The sequence below is a fragment of the Uloborus diversus genome, chromosome 4, assembly GCF_026930045.1.
Source record: "Uloborus diversus isolate 005 chromosome 4, Udiv.v.3.1, whole genome shotgun sequence".
NCBI lineage: Eukaryota > Metazoa > Arthropoda > Arachnida > Araneae > Uloboridae > Uloborus > Uloborus diversus.
Window position 1 is genome coordinate 73,438,603 of NC_072734.1, and position 18,349 is coordinate 73,456,951.

At 33.9% G+C, this 18,349-nt stretch overlaps 1 protein-coding gene across 1 annotated transcript in view; it reads right to left on the reverse strand.

Moving 5' to 3' along the window:
* LOC129220172 (protein slit-like) overlaps window positions 1-18,349 on the reverse strand; it is a 442,768-nt gene that overhangs the window by 42,197 nt on the left and 382,222 nt on the right. Inside the window, exons 18-22 of the mRNA XM_054854526.1 lie at window positions 16,304-16,375; window positions 8,274-8,345; window positions 5,383-5,454; window positions 4,174-4,245; window positions 2,460-2,623 (exon numbers count right to left, since the gene is read on the reverse strand). Of these exons, the coding sequence (XP_054710501.1) occupies window positions 2,460-2,623; window positions 4,174-4,245; window positions 5,383-5,454; window positions 8,274-8,345; window positions 16,304-16,375 (452 nt within the window). The remainder of the gene's footprint in view (window positions 1-2,459; window positions 2,624-4,173; window positions 4,246-5,382; window positions 5,455-8,273; window positions 8,346-16,303; window positions 16,376-18,349) is intronic.

Consider the following 18,349-nt stretch of genomic DNA (forward strand, 5'->3'; position numbering starts at 1 on the left):
TTTCTCTTTTATTTTTTGCGCTTGCTGTTTGTGTAGAAATCTACGAAGCACAAGAATCATTTTTTATTTAGGATCTCACGTGTTGATTATTGATAATCTCATTGCGGTTACTATTTTGGTGATTAAATGTTGCTTATCGAGTGCTCAAGAAAATAATGATAGATATATTTAGTAGCGTTTTGAATGATGGAAATTTCACGACAGTAATGGTAAACTGAAACTAAACAACTAACGGTAATACGGTGTCGTAACGGACTAACGGTAACTGAAAAGCAGTAAACGTACTTTTAACTATGTTTGAAAGCCCTAAAAGCTACAAAGTGATCAAAAGCTGTACTTACTTGTTATTTTAAGGAATTATCCTAGAAAAGTTGAGATTTAATCCAATAGTGCACTTCATTCAATGTGAAAGACATAGAAGGCCACACATAGATGCAACCTATCATTCGTCCGCCATATTGAAGTGGTTGAATGGTGAACGTATGCCGGAAGCGCATGCGCCAGCGAGTCCTTTAGCGATTGCTTGCTGTTTTGGCACCCCTGTCTGCGATTGTCTGCTGTTTTCGCACCACACCTCTATTTCCTGGACAGCATGGCACCCTTGGGCACCATGCTTTCACTTTGGGGGAATATATTCACTCGTCTGAAAGCCCTGGTTACAACAGTGTAGACTGCTTTTAACACTGTAGTGAACCATCTGGGACCGTGAAAAGTCGTCGTTAAATACAGAAAGTCGTTAAACAGAGCGTTGTTAAACAGATAGCAACTGTATATCTAATAAAAATGGAACGCATTAGGTTTTACGAAATTTTCGAATTTTAATTTTTGTCATACAAGTTTAGGAGATGTGCTGAATCCATTTTGACCATTTTTGGAAATTGTCAGCCTGCATGTCAAAATGTATGTGAACGATTTTTTAATAACCCCTCTAGCTCGAAAACTACTGCATAAAAGCGAACGGATGTTGATACACACATGAACCCCCTTGTACATTGATGCTGATTATTTTTTCGTGCCAGTGCCTAGAAGGAAGCTAGGAGGAGCAATTCAACGTTTTCTTCGTTATGTCAGAACACTGAACCTCCAAAAGTAATGCAACTACTGATTAAAGCTTGGTCCATTTATTGAACTGAGAGGGAGAGGGTGCTGAAACCGGAAATGTATTCGAGGGATGTTGCAATCAAACATTCTGTCTCACTAATTGTAACTGCTATATCTCAAGAAGTAATGGGGGATTTTAGACAAAATTTGGAGTACAAGTCGAACAAAAATGGTCACGGGTACTAATTCGTTTTTGGCTCCAATCACTCCAAGAGCGGTGGGTTTTTGCATTCGTCCGTGTGAGTTATAACCAACTGAAATAAGTGACTAAAGTGAAACCATTACTATATTTAAATGTTTCTGCAATTCGAGCTCTCCTTGTGGTCAAGCTAGGTATTAAAAAAATCCAAAGATACCAATTATTCTGGTCGTATATTTGATTAACGGTGAGATAAATCAAAAAACGAATCAGCATTATTTCGCGAATTTGTAAGTGAAAACCATAGATGTAGTATTAACTAGATACACAACGAGGAATGGGCAACGAGCTCTTCTAATATAGGCGGGAAAATGTCTGAAAAGCGCATGAACGCAATAACTTTTGCAGTAGCCTCATGTAATGCCTCTATATACGAGCCGACGCATCAGCTTATATTTATATAGCGCCTATTTATATAGCGGCTTATTTTTATATTTATATAGCTATTCATAGCCTACTTATATCGCGGCTCTAGCCTGATGGAATGCAAACAGCGTTGCATCAGCGTGGGCTACGCTTTTTCCCGTCTATTTCAAGTTTGGCGCGTCTAGTGACGGTCATTGGCTTTCGCTACGGAAGTTGTGCATCTAGTTATACTACATCTATGGTGAAAACACTTTCCATTTAAAATTTTGATACGAATCGAAAGAGTGAACTTTCCACGTCAAGTGAATTTTGTTTGGAGCTATTAAATTCATCAAAAGAGGAGTTGTCATTTTTTCTAGAAAACTCTATATTAAATTATTTTCCTTCCGTGCGATGGTGGAAATTTCTTTCTCACAACGATCAGCAAAAGCTCAATGGTTTTGAACATTATCTGATGTCACTTTTATATTTGTTAACAAATAAAATTCCAGTAATTGATTTTTGTTCATAATCTGAGACACTTTTCCGGCTAAAAAGGATTTTTAATTTTCTTTTGTGATTCTGCCCTAAACTGAACTCAAGCCACTTTTCTCCCAACTTCCCACTCATCTGTTTTTTACTGTTCTACCAGTACTTTTTACTCATATTTGCAAGTTTGTCTTTAATTTTTACCTATGACTGAATGATATCTTTTTTGCCATCTCAGAGTCATAAATCTAAAACTTGAAATCATAACCAATCGAATTGTTTGTCCCGCTGATCTGTCAAAAACACGAGAAGGATTATCACTTACCGTCGCATACGAAATCCTTCTTTGAGACGTCTTGAATGGGAATATCTTTGAGGGACATCGGCGCCTGACAGCGAGGATTTCCAGTTACAATATTCGATTTTTTCAGCCACTCGCTGAGCCATCTCAGATGGCAAGAGCATTTTAGAGGATTGGCGAGGAGGTTCCTGTGAACGAAAACAAACGGAAGTGCTTTATAGATCAAGTTATTGAACAGGCTTTAACTGCAATCATATTTCTCTGTTTTGAGTATTTTATTTCAATTTATTTAGTTCGAGTCGGCAGAATTTTTTTCGCTGAATGAAACTACATGACCAGGATTTCTAGAGAACGTTCTATCCCTGGTGACAAGAACAAAAATTAAAATAATTAATTAATTTAAAAAATGAGTAGAACATAAATACTGTCCAACCGCGGATTGTATGGTAGAGGCAAACGTCCAGTTAAGACACTTCTATCTGAAGGAGGGGAAAAGTAAAAATTTGATGCTCATGTTCCAGTCATTTAAATGAGACTGCTTAATTTAGAGGCTAACATACATCTGCAAAAGCTGGCATCCCTGAAAAGTAATGGATGCGTCCATTTCCGCCTAAACCGGATGTTTGGCCTTTCCATACAATCCGTGGTCAGACAGTAAATAAAAAAACGAGAAAAAATTTCAGAAAATGTTAGATGAAACCTTTCAAGATTTCTTAAAAATGAAACTTGTATAACAAACTGCTATCTAATTTCATTCCCGCAGCATTCTACTATTATAGTGTAGCGACAAAATGAAATTCATTTTAAATCTACTTACAAAATAAGTACAAATATTATCCTACATGATTGATTTAACAGTTCGTTCATTATTGAATTTCTCCAACTTAATTTTAATAATAATAATATATATTACAGAAGCATACAGAATAACTCTAATTTTAACTTGAATTAGTAAAGCTATTTTTTTTACTTAATTATTTCTTAAATGGATTTTAACTCCTAAAATCCTCCTGTTGGGCACAACCTTGAAAAGGATTCCTTCAATATCATTGTGTTTGTCATTTGCTTCTTTCTGAAGTGAAAACTTCTTTATGCGCGTTACGCGGTTTTTTGGTAAGGGCTAGAAGGTAAAACTTTGGCTTCGCAGGACCGAAAACAAAAATGATTAATACTAGTTATAAAGTTCATTGTCGATAAAGTACAGCATATTTGACGGAATTTAGCCTATTTAAGTTTGAAATTGGGTTCTAAAAATTATAGAGTTTCGGGACTTCTCGTGATAAATTAATACGTGTTTAATGGGGAACTATTGGGTAAAAATGTGTTTAAAGTTGTGATCTTAGTATATCTTTACATGATTTCCAAGACAAATTCATTATTTATAAAGAAAAAACAGGTTCAGCTGCACAAAATATAATTGTCAGCGCTCAAGCAAAAGCCCTAAGTCCGAAACTCTCGTTTTGAAACATTGTTATTCAAGCTTTTGAATTGCAATAAAAAATAATAAAAGCTATTGGAATGACCTCAAATTCCAAGAGTGGGGTGCATTGTTGTTACTTTTAAAATGTATAATTGGCTTCTGTAATGAAAACAACTAAGAGGACATCCACAAATAATGTCACGCAGTGTGTCAAATGTAGTCCATGGACTTATTTACTTTCGCTTGAATGCTGATTAAAAATTAAAAAAGAAAAAAAAAGTAGATCAATTGAAAAGTCAAATCCTTTGCATAACTCACAGGGTTGTTAATTCTGGCATCTTGTCAAAAGCTCCATTCATCACATGCGTAATTCGATTGTCATATAATGATCTGGAAAAGCAGAAATTGTTTAATGCAATTCTTCTTTGAAGGAAATAAATTTTTTAAAAAATGCCCATTTCATGAAAAAGAAAAACATTGGTTTTCGTCATCAATAATTTTCTTTATTTCTAGTATTTATCTTAAACAAGAAAAATCAACGAGATAATTTGAAAATGAAAAGGGCAAGTCTTACTTTAACATCGTCGTTATTTCGAGCATATTTTAAGCTAATAGTCTCATAGTTTTGTATCTTGTAAAAAACACCATTTTTGAATTTTGTCTTAAATCTCATTGAATTAGCTCTTACGTTCAAAAAATAAAATAAAAACGAACACTGTTTTATATCTTTAAAAAACTCCATCTTATGTCAATTTATATTTTTTAGAATTATTTTTATAATCTACTGTCTTAAATGCTGTATAACATTAAGACGAGATTCATAGATATCCTCAACTATCATGTATTAATCTTTTTGGTTGATAATGCATTGCCCTCAGCCCGTACTATGTTTTAAATTAAAATATTTTAATTAACGGAAAATAATACTTATGCACAGCGACCGACAAAAAGCCTTAAAATTTCAGGAGGCAGGACAAATTTTTTAGGCGACAGCCATTTTTTTCCTCAGAGTTTATAAGAAAATTTAGTGCAACACCATTTCTGAAAGATTTTTGTTCTGAAAGAACTAGTCGAGCAGGTATTTTCGTAGTCACCCGGGACACATGGCACCCGAGATTTGTCGGACCCTGCTATTAATTTAATTTTTATAATTAATGACACTAGCAGAAATAAAACCATATCAAATAGAAATATATTCAGCAGATTTTTTTCGGCATCACTGAACTCTTATTAATTCACATTTTTCTGTATGACATGTCGACGCTCAGAAACTTTGGCACTCAACAATAAACAAGCATGCCATATTTGGCGATCATTCGCTCCGACAAGTCTTCAACCAACCCTTCTGTTCAAGGCGAAAGCAAGCTCCTCATCGCATCACGCGAGCGATCTCAAGACGTGCGCTCATCCGCTCCATCATAATAACAATTCCCCCGCCCACCCATCAGGAAAGAGTAATTAGCGGAACATTGGGCTAATCAACGTGATTTGCGGCTTTCCTCAAGAATGATTAGCGGATGCACTTACAATAATTGCAGCGACTCGAAACCGGAGAACGTGGCGTTGGAGATGCAAGTCAGTAGATTGGTCCGCAACATCCTGTAAAACAGAAAAAGACGTCGTTAGAGATTAATGGAGGCAGAAGTGCACATTTATCAGAATTTTGAGATTGTTTGAAAGAGCTGATTCGGGAGAAATTCAAATTTCATATTCGTCAGTGTGTTTAAGTTTTAAAACAGTTATCTTTTCTACTGATAAGCAGTTAAATTAGTTAGGGCTTCAGTAAATGCAAGATGAACTTTCAGCCACTTTGATGTGGTCCGTATATTTGTCAGGTAGTTCAGCTTCCATATTTTGCCAATATTCTAAACAAATAGCGCATGCTTCAGGAAGAAAAAGATGTGTGAAAAGCGATAACTTTGCCAATCTAGTCCACTCTTTAGTTCATTCTGCATTTGCGTGGATAAAGAGGCAGTGAGAAGCAAAGGGATGTAAGTGGGCATTTTCAAGTTTTGAGTAAAACAGGTTTAAAGTTCCGGTCCTAGGTAGGCTTCCATTGAAAAGTTTTTCTAAATCATGCTGTATGACAGCACCTACCAGAGCTATTAATACTATCTTTCGCCCGAAGACAGAGGAGAGGTTCACTTACCATTTGTACTCGTTATCTTCAAATTTTAATGGTGCCACTTACATCCCTTTGCATCTCACTGCTTCATAAGTTTATAAAAGTGAATCTATACTAGAATTTATTATGTAGAAGTTGCCTCCTGTTTTCCTTTAAGGTTCAATAGTCTTAACTGGGAATGTTGCCCACACAACATTTATTTCTATGCAGGACACACTGAGAGGAAGATGCCCTCTCGAGGTCTTCAGACTTCCTGGAATGCTTCACCGAATTAGCCAATATGAAGCAACCTTTAAAACTTCATGCTGGATTTCATTGAGAGCAAAGGTTCAGTTTTTACGTCGAGCAAAGAAGTAATTTGAATTGAAATGAGAAAAATACTATTTCCCATTCTTGATGGAAAGGATTTTCACTTTCAGCGTTATGTACAGTCATTTAGGATAGCTTTTGATTTACTATTTAAGAATTTTAAACGGTCCCATTCGTACAGATGGGTGACAAAACAATAAGAACACCCATGAAAACGTCATGGCCCATTTCAAAGAAACACATCGAACATGTCATTTTTCATTTAAGTCTGAAACCTAGTCGTTATGGAAGGTAAGGTATCTGTCGCTCAACATCAGTCGTAGGTGTTGCTTGTGCCTATTTTGCGTTCTAAAATAAGTCACTAATGTCAGAGTTCAAAAAATACATGATTGGTGGAATGTGGTGTGGTTACTGTTTAGTGACGGAAACAGCCAATTATTTCGCCCATGCAAGGATTACTGTATCACCAGTTATGGCAGTGTAAACGAAATGCGGTAGTGTGTTGTCTGCGAAGTAACTTTCTGAAAGGGATAAAAGAGAGTGGATCCACTTAGTGTTCCAATGCGTAAGGAATCTTTATACAGGATAACGTCAGGGGAAAATAGCCATTTTCAGAAAACTTTCAGCAAAAACTATCCATAGGGAACTTCATGCTTCGATCATTTATCGAAAAGTTGCAATTCGTAAGTCATTGGTGGTTTTACAGTCATGTTTTCAGGGACGCATATGGTGTAAAAAACACAAAAATTGGACTTCTCAACGATGGCAACAAGCCATTTGATCTGATGAATCAGTCTTCACCTTATTTCCTACAATTCGCTGCGTTGATGTGTGGAGAAAGCTCATAGAAGCATTTGCTCCTGACTTACTCTTGCCGAATATGAAATGTGGGGATGGCGTCCTCATAGTATGGTATGCGATATCTTGGCGCGGTCTTGGCCCCCTTGTTACGCTGTATGGAAAGGTTACAGCTACTATGTAGATGTTCTGGGGACATTCTTTTGCTCAGACTTTATTTTCAGGGGAATACTCACTTTATCAAGCATCCACTCAGATAAAACAGTACAAAAATGGTTCTAAGAGTATTAGGAGAAATAGCGCTTTTTTTTTTGGCCCACTCAGCCTACTGACATAAAAATTATCAAACAGTTGTGGTGTCATTTGGAGTGCTTGATTTTCCTAACCATATTCGTTTTTGTGGTTAGAGTAGGGTGCTCTCCAAGAAGAATGGTTTCTTATTCCATTAAATGTTCTTTACGATGTCTACGAACTCTTTCTGTGTCGCATACAATCTGTAATTAATAAAATTTTCTTGATAAAGTTTTTCACTTTTCTCATAGGTGTTTGTATTATTTTATCACGCAACTGAACTTAACAGTGCTGTTGCGTCTATTGTTATAAAGCGGAAGAAAAATCCTTAGGTATTGAACAGTTATCCAAAATTACGAAATAATAATTAGGAAAACCATTTGAAAATAATTATAAACCTACTAGTTTAAAGCTATCTTGCTACTTATAGGGCCACTTTGAACCATATGATGAAAATAAATTTTTTTAATAAAACTTTTGCAACTGCGTTTGTCCGTAATTTAATAAGAACTTAAATTTTGTCAGTATCTATTCTTTTGATAAATATCCTAACCATTAAAGTAATTTTATGAAATGTATTACAAATAACAATTCGCAAAAGAACGATAAATCACTCTCTGATTCTTAGCGGAAATTTAAAAACACACCCTACCAGCAAGCAAATTAAGACGCGCGCTTCAAGTGTAGCCTTTATATTGAAGCGAAAATAACAAAATGTTCGTTTGTCAAGAAAAATACGATTGAGCTTAGCGTGCAAACAAGTCGCACGAACAGGGAATTCACATTCAACACAACCTAGATCTTTTACACACGCAATTCTTAGATTAAGCGACACAAATAAGTTGTATGTTTCTGTTTCTTGTTATGTTCTGTGACAGAAAAAAATATTACTCACAATGTTTTCAAATTCGGTAAACCAGAAAACATCTTCGCCCTTACTTCTTTTAGTTTGTTTTCAGTCAGTAATCTGAAAAGAAAAAGTAAAAGTACAGGGTTACAGTAACAGAGATAAAAAAGAAAAAAATAAAGTGTAGGGTAACATAGTTCGGGACTGAAAAGAAAAAGTATAAACCAAAAGTCGTAAATATAAGAAGAAACTAGCCAATCTTAGTACACGTGTATGAAATAACTCTCATACACGTGTTTCTGTGTTACAATATATTCTTTTTTTGGTATAGAAACAGCTTTGAGCTATCGGACGCTATGCCCTAGTCGTAATCAAGTTTAGCATCAGGAAGTTAAACATGGTTTTGGAATTAAAAAGCGGGTTATACTTGTGTGTCCTCTTCATAACAACATATATGAATTTTTATCTCGAAATTGCTTTATTAACATTAATTGTTTTACATTTACCTTCGGTTTTAAAGATGGTTCGTGACATTTTAGACGTTAAAACCTAGGGGTCGTTGTTAACGAGATTGATTTTAAAAATTCCAAATCAAGTTACATTCTGGATAAAAAACAAACAAAATGTTTTTATGCATGAAAATGAAACAAAATTTCTGCTATAACTTAATGCATTACATAGAAGAAATTTCAAGAAGTTCGTTATTTTGGACAATTGCAAACACTCCTTGAAGTGTTTTAATTCCTTTCTTAAATATATATTACCTTTACATGCACAATAAACCAAATTTATACAGTATTTTTAAAAAAAGCGAAAAAAATGAAATACTGTTACGATTTACAAAATCTTTCTTTTATTGTAAGAGACCATTTTAACTCGTGTTTATAATTTTGAGTAATAGAACTCTAGCTTTAGCCAAATGATGATATTTTTGCAGAACCGTCAGACAAGATGTACCGAATAATTAAAATTTTTGGGGCGTCATGGTGACTTCTCGTGACCTCCCATGGAGGAGCCCCTGGATTTGATAGTCTATTTTGGATTTCCATTTCGCGGACGTTAAGTGACGTAGTAGCACAAAACCAGTGTACCAAAAAATATAAAGCGATACCAATAAGTTAAAAATATTTTGAATAACTGTATTTAGCAAATAAAGAAGAGGATAAATTTTTGCATGTATATTTCGCATGATATGGTTCCATGTAACCCATGTACATGTACATGTGCTATATATTTCACAATTTCGTGCATCATAACGTTATTCTTTCACTTATTCTGTCTCGGCCTGTCATCACTGTAGATGTAGTTTTCTTGTCTGAAGAGTAGCAGTGCGGGAAAAACAGAAAGTCTAATTGGTCCATTGAATAACTTGGTGGATAAACATAAATTTAACTGTAAATTTAGAATGAAAAAAAAATCAAAAGAAATCATAAAATTTATCCAAACTCAGTCTTGTTTTGAAGGGTTTTTTTTTTTAAACCTGAAAATCGCTGTATTAACCCGAGAGGACCGATTACAACTTTGAGGAATGAAAATGTTTCTTTTTAGTGCATTTCGTCTCGTTCTCATTAAAAAAAATAACCTTTTTCTATGAGTACACAGCGTATGAAGAGCTTGAAATATATAAAACTGCTATTCCTAAGTTTTGAAAAAAGTTTACCTAGCTTCATTTTTTACAGTACAATAAATGTATTTAAAACCTACAAAAATTTACTGCAAAAATGTCCTATAAAATAAACACCGTCTTTTCTTGTAAAGAGTTAATTTTCAAAGAATAAGAAAAATTCAATTTGTTTCTGAGAAACTAAGGTTCCGCAAATCAAAGATTAGAGTTTTGAAACATTTTTTAATTACTATTTTCTGATTTGAAATATTTTATCTTATTTTGATTTTCTACGTTAAACAGTAGAGATTACTAGTTACATTTGCTTATTTCACGTGACTCGCTATTTATAAATCACAAGACAAATAGATCTGCAGTAATGGGATGACGAGGTAAAATCGGTGAGTAATCTTGGATTGCTCAGAAAAAAAAAGAAAAGAAGTTTATGACAAATTAACTATTTTGCAATCACGGAAAGATTCTATTCTCTACAAAAGAGTTGATTGATCGATGTTCCCAAAAGTTATTTTGCATTAATGTCAACGTTTTTTGCGATATTGAAAACGTATAATTTTGAAAATGTTTGGGGGAGTCTACTCCAAGCAACTCTGAAAGTTTTAATTCAATAATGTAAATTCTTTGCGTTTCCTAAAAGCATCAACATAAAACAGAAATCTTTTTTTTTTCTTTTTCAACACGCTCTTACATGACAAAAATAGGATATATTCACATAACATCAATATTTTAAAGACAGAATCTTAATTTTTTTTGCAAGCTAGTAATTAATTTCATATTTCGATAATATATTACATTGCATTATACTTTTGTTATGTACAATTGTTTTAATATTATGAGGAAAAAAATTAGCATTTTGGAAAAGAAACATCACATTATTGCATTATCTCACCCTTCAAGAAAATGATTTTTTCATTATTCATGAATAAAAGTACTTAAAGTACCTCCAAATCAATTAACGAGCAATGCAAACTGGAGTCTTGGTCACAATGCCCAACATTTTATTTCTCAATTCATTGAAAAGCATTAAAATATTTCAACACTCCAAGCGACTTTTCCCTCAAGTACTGTTCGTTTTCCTAAGCCGAGACTTAGCGGCAATTTGCGCATGCGTCAGATCTGCTGTAATTTTATCAAAATAGGGAGGAAAACCCGGGAGTAAAAGGTACAAAATAACGTGTTCAAAGACAGCAAGTGCGAGCGGTAAGTGCCCATCCTCAACCTATTGCCCCTTTTTGAAATGGAATCTGTCCTGAGTGGTATTCTTCGCTTTCGAGAACGAACAGTAATCTTTTAATCGTTATTTATTTCCAAACGTAAGATCTGTCAATTATTCTATTTAAACTAGATCAATCACATATGCAAATAATTTAATAAGCAACGTTTGATTCTATTACCATCAGCAGATATTATTACTACTTCTTTAATCAACAGACGATTGATACAAAAGTTTAACTGTAACCATTTTTGGTTTTCTTCTTCTCTTTCCATTTTTAGGTATTTTCTACTGTTTAAAACAAAGCCTATACTGTTGACTGGGATGTTTTAAAACGATCATTTCGCACACTTGAAATTTCGTAATTTATTTTTAAAGATACATTGCTAATAATTCTATTATCTTGTGTGAATAAACATTTCTTTTTCATTGGTTAAGTTTAAAACAATAAAACTGTAAAAACAGCACTTGAATTTTTACCGTAAATGTGTTTTTTTGTTCTTCAAGCATGCTCTGCAGCGAAGAAAATGAGAACTATTGATGGGGACATTATAGAATTAAAACTAGAATGTTTTATAGAACTATAATTTCGCGCACTTAGCAGTTTGTAACATCTATAGTTTTTTTTAATCGTAGAAATATTTCTCCAAGCTTATATGAATAATTATTTTAATTAAATTGATCACGCTTTAGTCAATGACATTCGCTGGAGAATTGTATACTTGAATGTGAATTGCAAATGTAATTTTCTGTGCTTCAGGTATTTTTTTACAGTGAATAATTTTGATTGGGTATACAGCAGAACCCTCTTATAACGAGAGCGAAGGGACCGCAATATTTGTTCGTTATAACCGAGTGCTCGTAATAAACGAGTTCATGAAAAAAATCATAAAAGTTCATACATACTTGCTTTGTTTCTTTATTTATTTATTTATTTATTTTGTACAAACTCGAGAAATTTACTTTAAACTCTTGTAATTTCTCTTTCGCAAACGTTTTTTTTAGATTGTGTGACTCGAATAACATCATCTTTGGCAACCCTGACTTCAAAACGTTTTAACCTTTTCCGCACATTTGAAGCCCTTGAGTACGTCGGGTTGTTATATTGAGTTTCAAATTATTCAGATTTGCCGTTGTCGTCTTCCCTTTCATTATTATCTTTATTATTGTGGACTTTTTTTTTTCGTCCGCATTAACTTCAGTTTAAGGTACAATATCCTCGGAACTGAAACAATCGCCTCAATAAATATGTTACTTTCAAATGCTTCTCAGCTCAAATAAATTGAAAAAAAAGGGGGGTCGTCATCACTTGTTCTTAGGATTTATGACTCATCGCTAACTTTGGGTTTACTTTAGAATGTTAGAGGAATTTTTCCAAGAATAAGCTAACCTGAAAATCAACATAAATTTTATGAATCGCAAAAATATTGCTCGCTTTAATAGGGGTTTGCTCAATAAAAACGAGTTATGCTACGCATAGAATTAACATGGTGCCAAACAAATCTTTCTGATTTTCTTGAAAAATCCGAGTTCTCGTTAAATCGGGGTTCGTCATTAGCGAGATTGATTGTATTTTAGTTTAAGACTATAATCTTTACGCACTTGGCAATTGATAACATTTACAATATTAATATTACAGAAACATTTCCACCCGTCTGTGTAAATGCACGCTTCTAGTCAATTGTTTGCGTTGAAGAGAATAAATTAATTGAAGAACAGTACTTGTATGTGTTTACTGTAAATATATTTTTCTGTTCTTTCAGCATGTTCTGAATTGAAGAAAACATCCATTGTCAATTAGGATACTTAAGTTTCAGAGCTAGAATTTCCACACCAGCAATTGATGACGTTTACCTTTTTTTTATTACAGAAATGTTTCGTGAAGCTTACATGAATAACCATTTAATATTATATTGGTCACGTTTTGGACGAGGAGATCGGCAGAAGAATTGTACATTTGAATGTTTACTATAAATGAGATTTTTCTTCTTCGGGTACGTTCTGCAGTGAAGAAGTGCTGATCGGGAATATTTTAGTGTTAGAACCATGGCTGCAGAGTCGGAAGGAAAGTGAGCGACTTCTGCTACGATTTCGGGAAATTTTGGGTCTTGACTATGTCTCCTGAATCAGTCCGACTCAGTCCAAAGTTTAATGGCCGGCTTCGACTCTTAGATTAGATCCCGAATTTCGTACATTTTACAATTTATAAATTTACGATTGAAAAACTGTCAAATCCCACTACTCATACCTATCATTCCGAACGTTTTTGAACTTAATATCGCATGAAATTCATGTTTTATTGAATAACATTTCCATAAGCTTACACGTCTATTTCGTTAAATGCCTACTGTCAATGAAACAGATTGAAGAAATGTGCTTGAATGTTCAATGAAACAGATTGAAGAAATGTGCTTGAATGTTTACTGTAAATGTATTTTTCTGCTCCTAAGAGGTGCTATGCAAAGAAAACAAGCAAATGATTCGTCAGTTAGCAGAAATCTGTTCAAACCACAATTCAGTAGTACACTTTTTGGTTTAGAATATGAATGATTTATTTATTTAAAAAAAAAAAAAATCTACTAACTCAAAGTACTCGTTGCGCGAATAGGAGATGGTAAAGCCAGGTATTATAAGGGGAAAAAAGACAAAAATCCCGAAGAAAAACCCACGTTCGTTACAAAAAAACTTAAAATTAGGTACTCTAATAAGCTTAACTTGTCAATATTACGGAAAATAGCAGCACAAAAAGAAAAATCGAACAGTATCGGAATATGTGATTAAAACAATGCTGTGTTTAAGCTGCACGGTTGCAAATATCGTTAAGAAAAACAGAATACTGTAGCTTATATTAATTAGCTTAATTATTTGATATTTATCAGACTTGTTTATTTATGCTCCTTTTCTTTATTCTGATCATCATATTGTTTTCTTTTCTTTATTTTAAATCCATCACGCGTAAAAAAATTAGAACAATTATTAAAATCAGAGCTTTTCCAAACTGGTATTGCATATTTCAATTAACTAGTTAAGTTATAAAGGTTTTAACGTATGATGCTCCCGTTGTCAGAAAACGTCTTCAACTGTTTTTATTCATTTATCTTGACGCCTGAATAATACTTGAAAGTTTAAAAAGTGCAATTAATCGTGTTCAATTTAATGTATTATCAACAAACTTTACTGTCGCAATTAAAGCGTTAAATTGAATTAAGCTAGTTAAAAAAAAAAAAACTTTTAAAGCTCAAATTCTTAATGTGTCGAATTATATAAATCTTCTGGAAGTTATGACTTCGCAAATTTTATTGTATTAAGGTGAATGGATAAATTTCAGCGGAAAAAAGTTTGTACTTTTGTACAAAACACGAATTCTAACAAAAGCCCGGATAAGGGTGGTAGTTTGCGGTTATAGGTAAATTTGCCAGAAGTCCCGGTTTTCAGACAAAATTTCGGTGTCGCGGCCGGTTTTCTTCCCGTCCGCGACAAAAGATAAATTTGATTACAGATAACCAAAAAGGTCAAAAAAAAAAAAAAAAAAAAAAACTGAAGGATTATAAAGGACAACTTTGTCATATTTGTAACTTTGACACGCAAAATTAATTTTGGTTAACCTATGTAGATTTTTACAAAATTAAAAATTCCTTTATAACGTTTTGAAAGAAAAAGTTCTAACCAATGTAATTTTTTATCCCTCATTCATAGAGTTTCTTCTTACTGAAGTAACTTACTCATATCAACATGAACGAACTAAAATATTTAAACTTTTCTGTTTGCGTCATGTATTATTACCCCTGGTTTAAGTTCATAATTATTAGCCATTTGTTCAGGGCATCGAGAATGAACTGCCCGTCTAAAACAATAAAAGCCAGCAAAGGGTGTGTGCCGTTTTGAATACCCACGATGTTTTTTTTTGGGGGGGGGGGGCATTCCGTTGTTCTGATATAACAATTCAGAAATCTGGCAAGCTTAATTACTGGTATGTCACGGCTCATCTTCAAAATTTTGGCACGAAACTGGTCAAAACAACAAAGTGATTATTTGCTCACCAAACGTTGCCAAAAGTCTAAATTGTTGGAATTAAAAGTTTATATTTTAGCTTTCCGATAAACAGACCTTTAAATAAGACTAATGGTTACATTAAAGTGAAAAAAAGAGAACTAATCGATTAAACATACAATGCGTTTGAAAAAGAACTCCCCTACTTTGAAATGGCCTAACATCAAAAGCGTGTGAGATAGAAAGGTGAAACAAGTTGTATGTTGAACCAAGGCTCTGGACTTTTTTATACACCAGTTTTCAAAAATAGTTCAAAAATTCATAGAGCGCTGTAGTCAAATGTTTCTTAACTAGTGTAGAAAGTGCTTATTGAACAAAGATCAAATCTCATTGCGATGTGTTCGATTCGGCCACCTTTCACCAGCAGTAATACGACCATTCAATTGTATAATGTTACAGCTATGAAAGGCAGCCATGTCGGACCAATGGTGTTCGATGTGGGCAGTGAGATTTGACCTTCGTTCAATAAGCACACTTTCATACACTAATGAAAAAAAAAAAGACTACAGCGTTCTCTGATGCCCAATTTCTGAACTACTTTTGAAAACCAGTGCATAGAAAATTCCAGACCTGCTGGTGCAACATACCTCTTGTTGAGTGCTAATAAGCACGAAACTGCAGTCCTCGGCTGGAAATGACTGAGCTGGCGGTGTATTTCATGTATTTCTGCTTTAGCCCTGGCTAAATGGGCGGTAATTTACTGATTATACCTCTTGTTTCACCTTTTTATCTCACACGGTTTTACTGTTAAGTCATTCCAAAGTAGGGGAGTCCTTTCTCATACATCAATTTAAAGAAAATGAATACAATGCTCTCTAAATTTTTGAACTGTTTTTGAAAACCGGTGTATAAAAAATTCCAGAGCACTGACGCAACATACAACTTATGACACACAGTTTTGATGTTGTGTCATTTCAAAATAGGGGAACTTTTTTTCAAACACCCTATATAAAATCTACGTAACTGTTGTATCTGTTTTAGTCTTGATGCATTTTTGATTGCTCACTGGTATTTTAATTTTAAGTTCATTTCCTAAGACTACTTTTGAATAACTGTTACATCTGTTTTACCCTTGCAATGTCAGTATACGTTCACAAGCTTTCCGAGCTGAGAGTGTTTCGATAAGAATTTAAGATAAAAGAAAAGGTAAATGAATGAATCAATAAAACAAATGTAATAAAAAATTCCACCTACAAATCAGTAAGTTGGTTGGCTCCATAAAAAGCACCATCTTCGATTTCCGATATTTCGTTGTTGCTGAAATCCCTAAAAAGAAATAACAAATCAGAAAATGTATTTTTCAAAAAGCATAGCGACGCAACATTGAGTCGAAATTCATAAACATAGGAAAACTAAATATCGATGCAATTCATTTCAAAAATATTTTTAATGAATAAAATTAACAGTAAAAATTTATTTTGAAAATTAAATACAAAATAGCTAAAGTAAGAAAAACCAACGTTAAATAAGCTCCTTACTTTTTGCATTGAAAAAGGCGTTCCCTGTAACGCCTAAACACGTGTCTGCTGTAATTGGCAAATTTGTGCTTTTTTTAACGTTGGTTTTTCTTACTTTACTGTTCAGCTCAAAGGTATTTATTTATCTTACAAAATAGCTAATTTCACATATTTTAAAAAACATGTTTTTGAAACTAATTAGTACTCTAGATTAAACTTTAATACACAATGTATGTAATAAATAGCAGGAAAATTCAAATTTTTGTTCATAGTAAGAAATATATCGAGAAACAAATTGAAAAATAGATTTTTTAAAACAAAATGACCATTTCAATTTTGACAAAGCGTTAATAAAAATATTCAATAAATTTATACATATGAGTTTCGAGTTCTCAAGGGGTCACATCAGTCAAGACTGTGAAAGTAAGCGGAGAATATCTAATTGGCAATAAGTGTTACTAGATTCAGGGATGCCCCCTCCTAAGAGGAAGGGCGCACTCCCCCCCCCCCGTCAATACCAAGAAGACCTCACCAAATTGAAGCCCATCCCCAAAAGAGGAAAATACCCCCTAAAACAACTGCATCCTCCCCCCCCCCCAAATTTCAATGGCGCAGTCTGCGCCATGACCTTCCTAGGTGGACATCCCTGCTAGATTTGCTGTAGAATAACTTATTAAAGCAATTCATATTTAAAAACGAGCTGATGTGTGCATCACATGACTTCCTTTTACTCCAATTTAATGATAATAGTGCTTTGGAGTAAGCAAAGAAACACTTTAAATATCCCCCCCCCCCAAGTTTGTTGCGAACTGAAGAAAAAAACGTGTTATACAAATTAGTTTTTCCCAATATTGGACATTTTAATGTGATACAATGGGAAACTCTCTAAATATCGCAAATGTAGTCAAAATAAAACCAGATTTTTTAAAAAAAAAGCCAAATTTGTCGCCAAGTTGGCGAACAAAATTGGTGACCAAGAGCTTGGCGATATATCGCCAAGTGTTTGCCAAACTATAGCACCATTTATGTGATTGAAATTAACAATGATTTCCCCCAAAAAAGGTGTAAATGATCCCCTTTGGAACATCCGATTGCAACCAAAAGGGGAGGTGCTCAATTAGACTCCACTAGGAGTCTGCATACCAAATTTCAACTTTCTAGGTCATACCATTTTTGAGTTATGCGAGATACATACGCATATACACACATACATACGGACGTCACGAGAAAACTCGTTGTTATTAATTCGGGGATCGTCAAATGGATATTTCGGGTGTCTATACGTTCTTAGGCACATATCCACGTATAGTCGGGTTGAAAAAAAAAAAAAAAAAAAAAAAAAACAATATTTATTCGGGGGGACGAGCAAAATGGAAATTAAGGTCGATATTTGGGTGACATTTGTTTCGCGCGCGAATACAGAACGTATTTTGTACTTCGTAAAATGAAGTAAAAAGGTTGTATATTTAAAGAAGTAAATTTAATTTGTAGAAATTTGTTTAGTAGAAGGTTTTGAGAAGAGACAAAAAGCTATTACATTGCTCATGCCTTTTACTTCAAACATATTCAAATAAAATATGGGGGACCAGGCCCAGGGTTAAGTTCATACAAGGGCTTTAATTTTCGAGAGTGTATGTGGCCAGAACAAAGCCTTGTGAGGAAGCAACAGACGAAGGCTTATTTGATCTACTTACTCGAGAGGAACCTGTCTTTTATTGAGAGTTATAACTCAAGAAATTGATATTTTTGTACTAAAGTAAACTTGTATTGTTTGCTCTCAGCT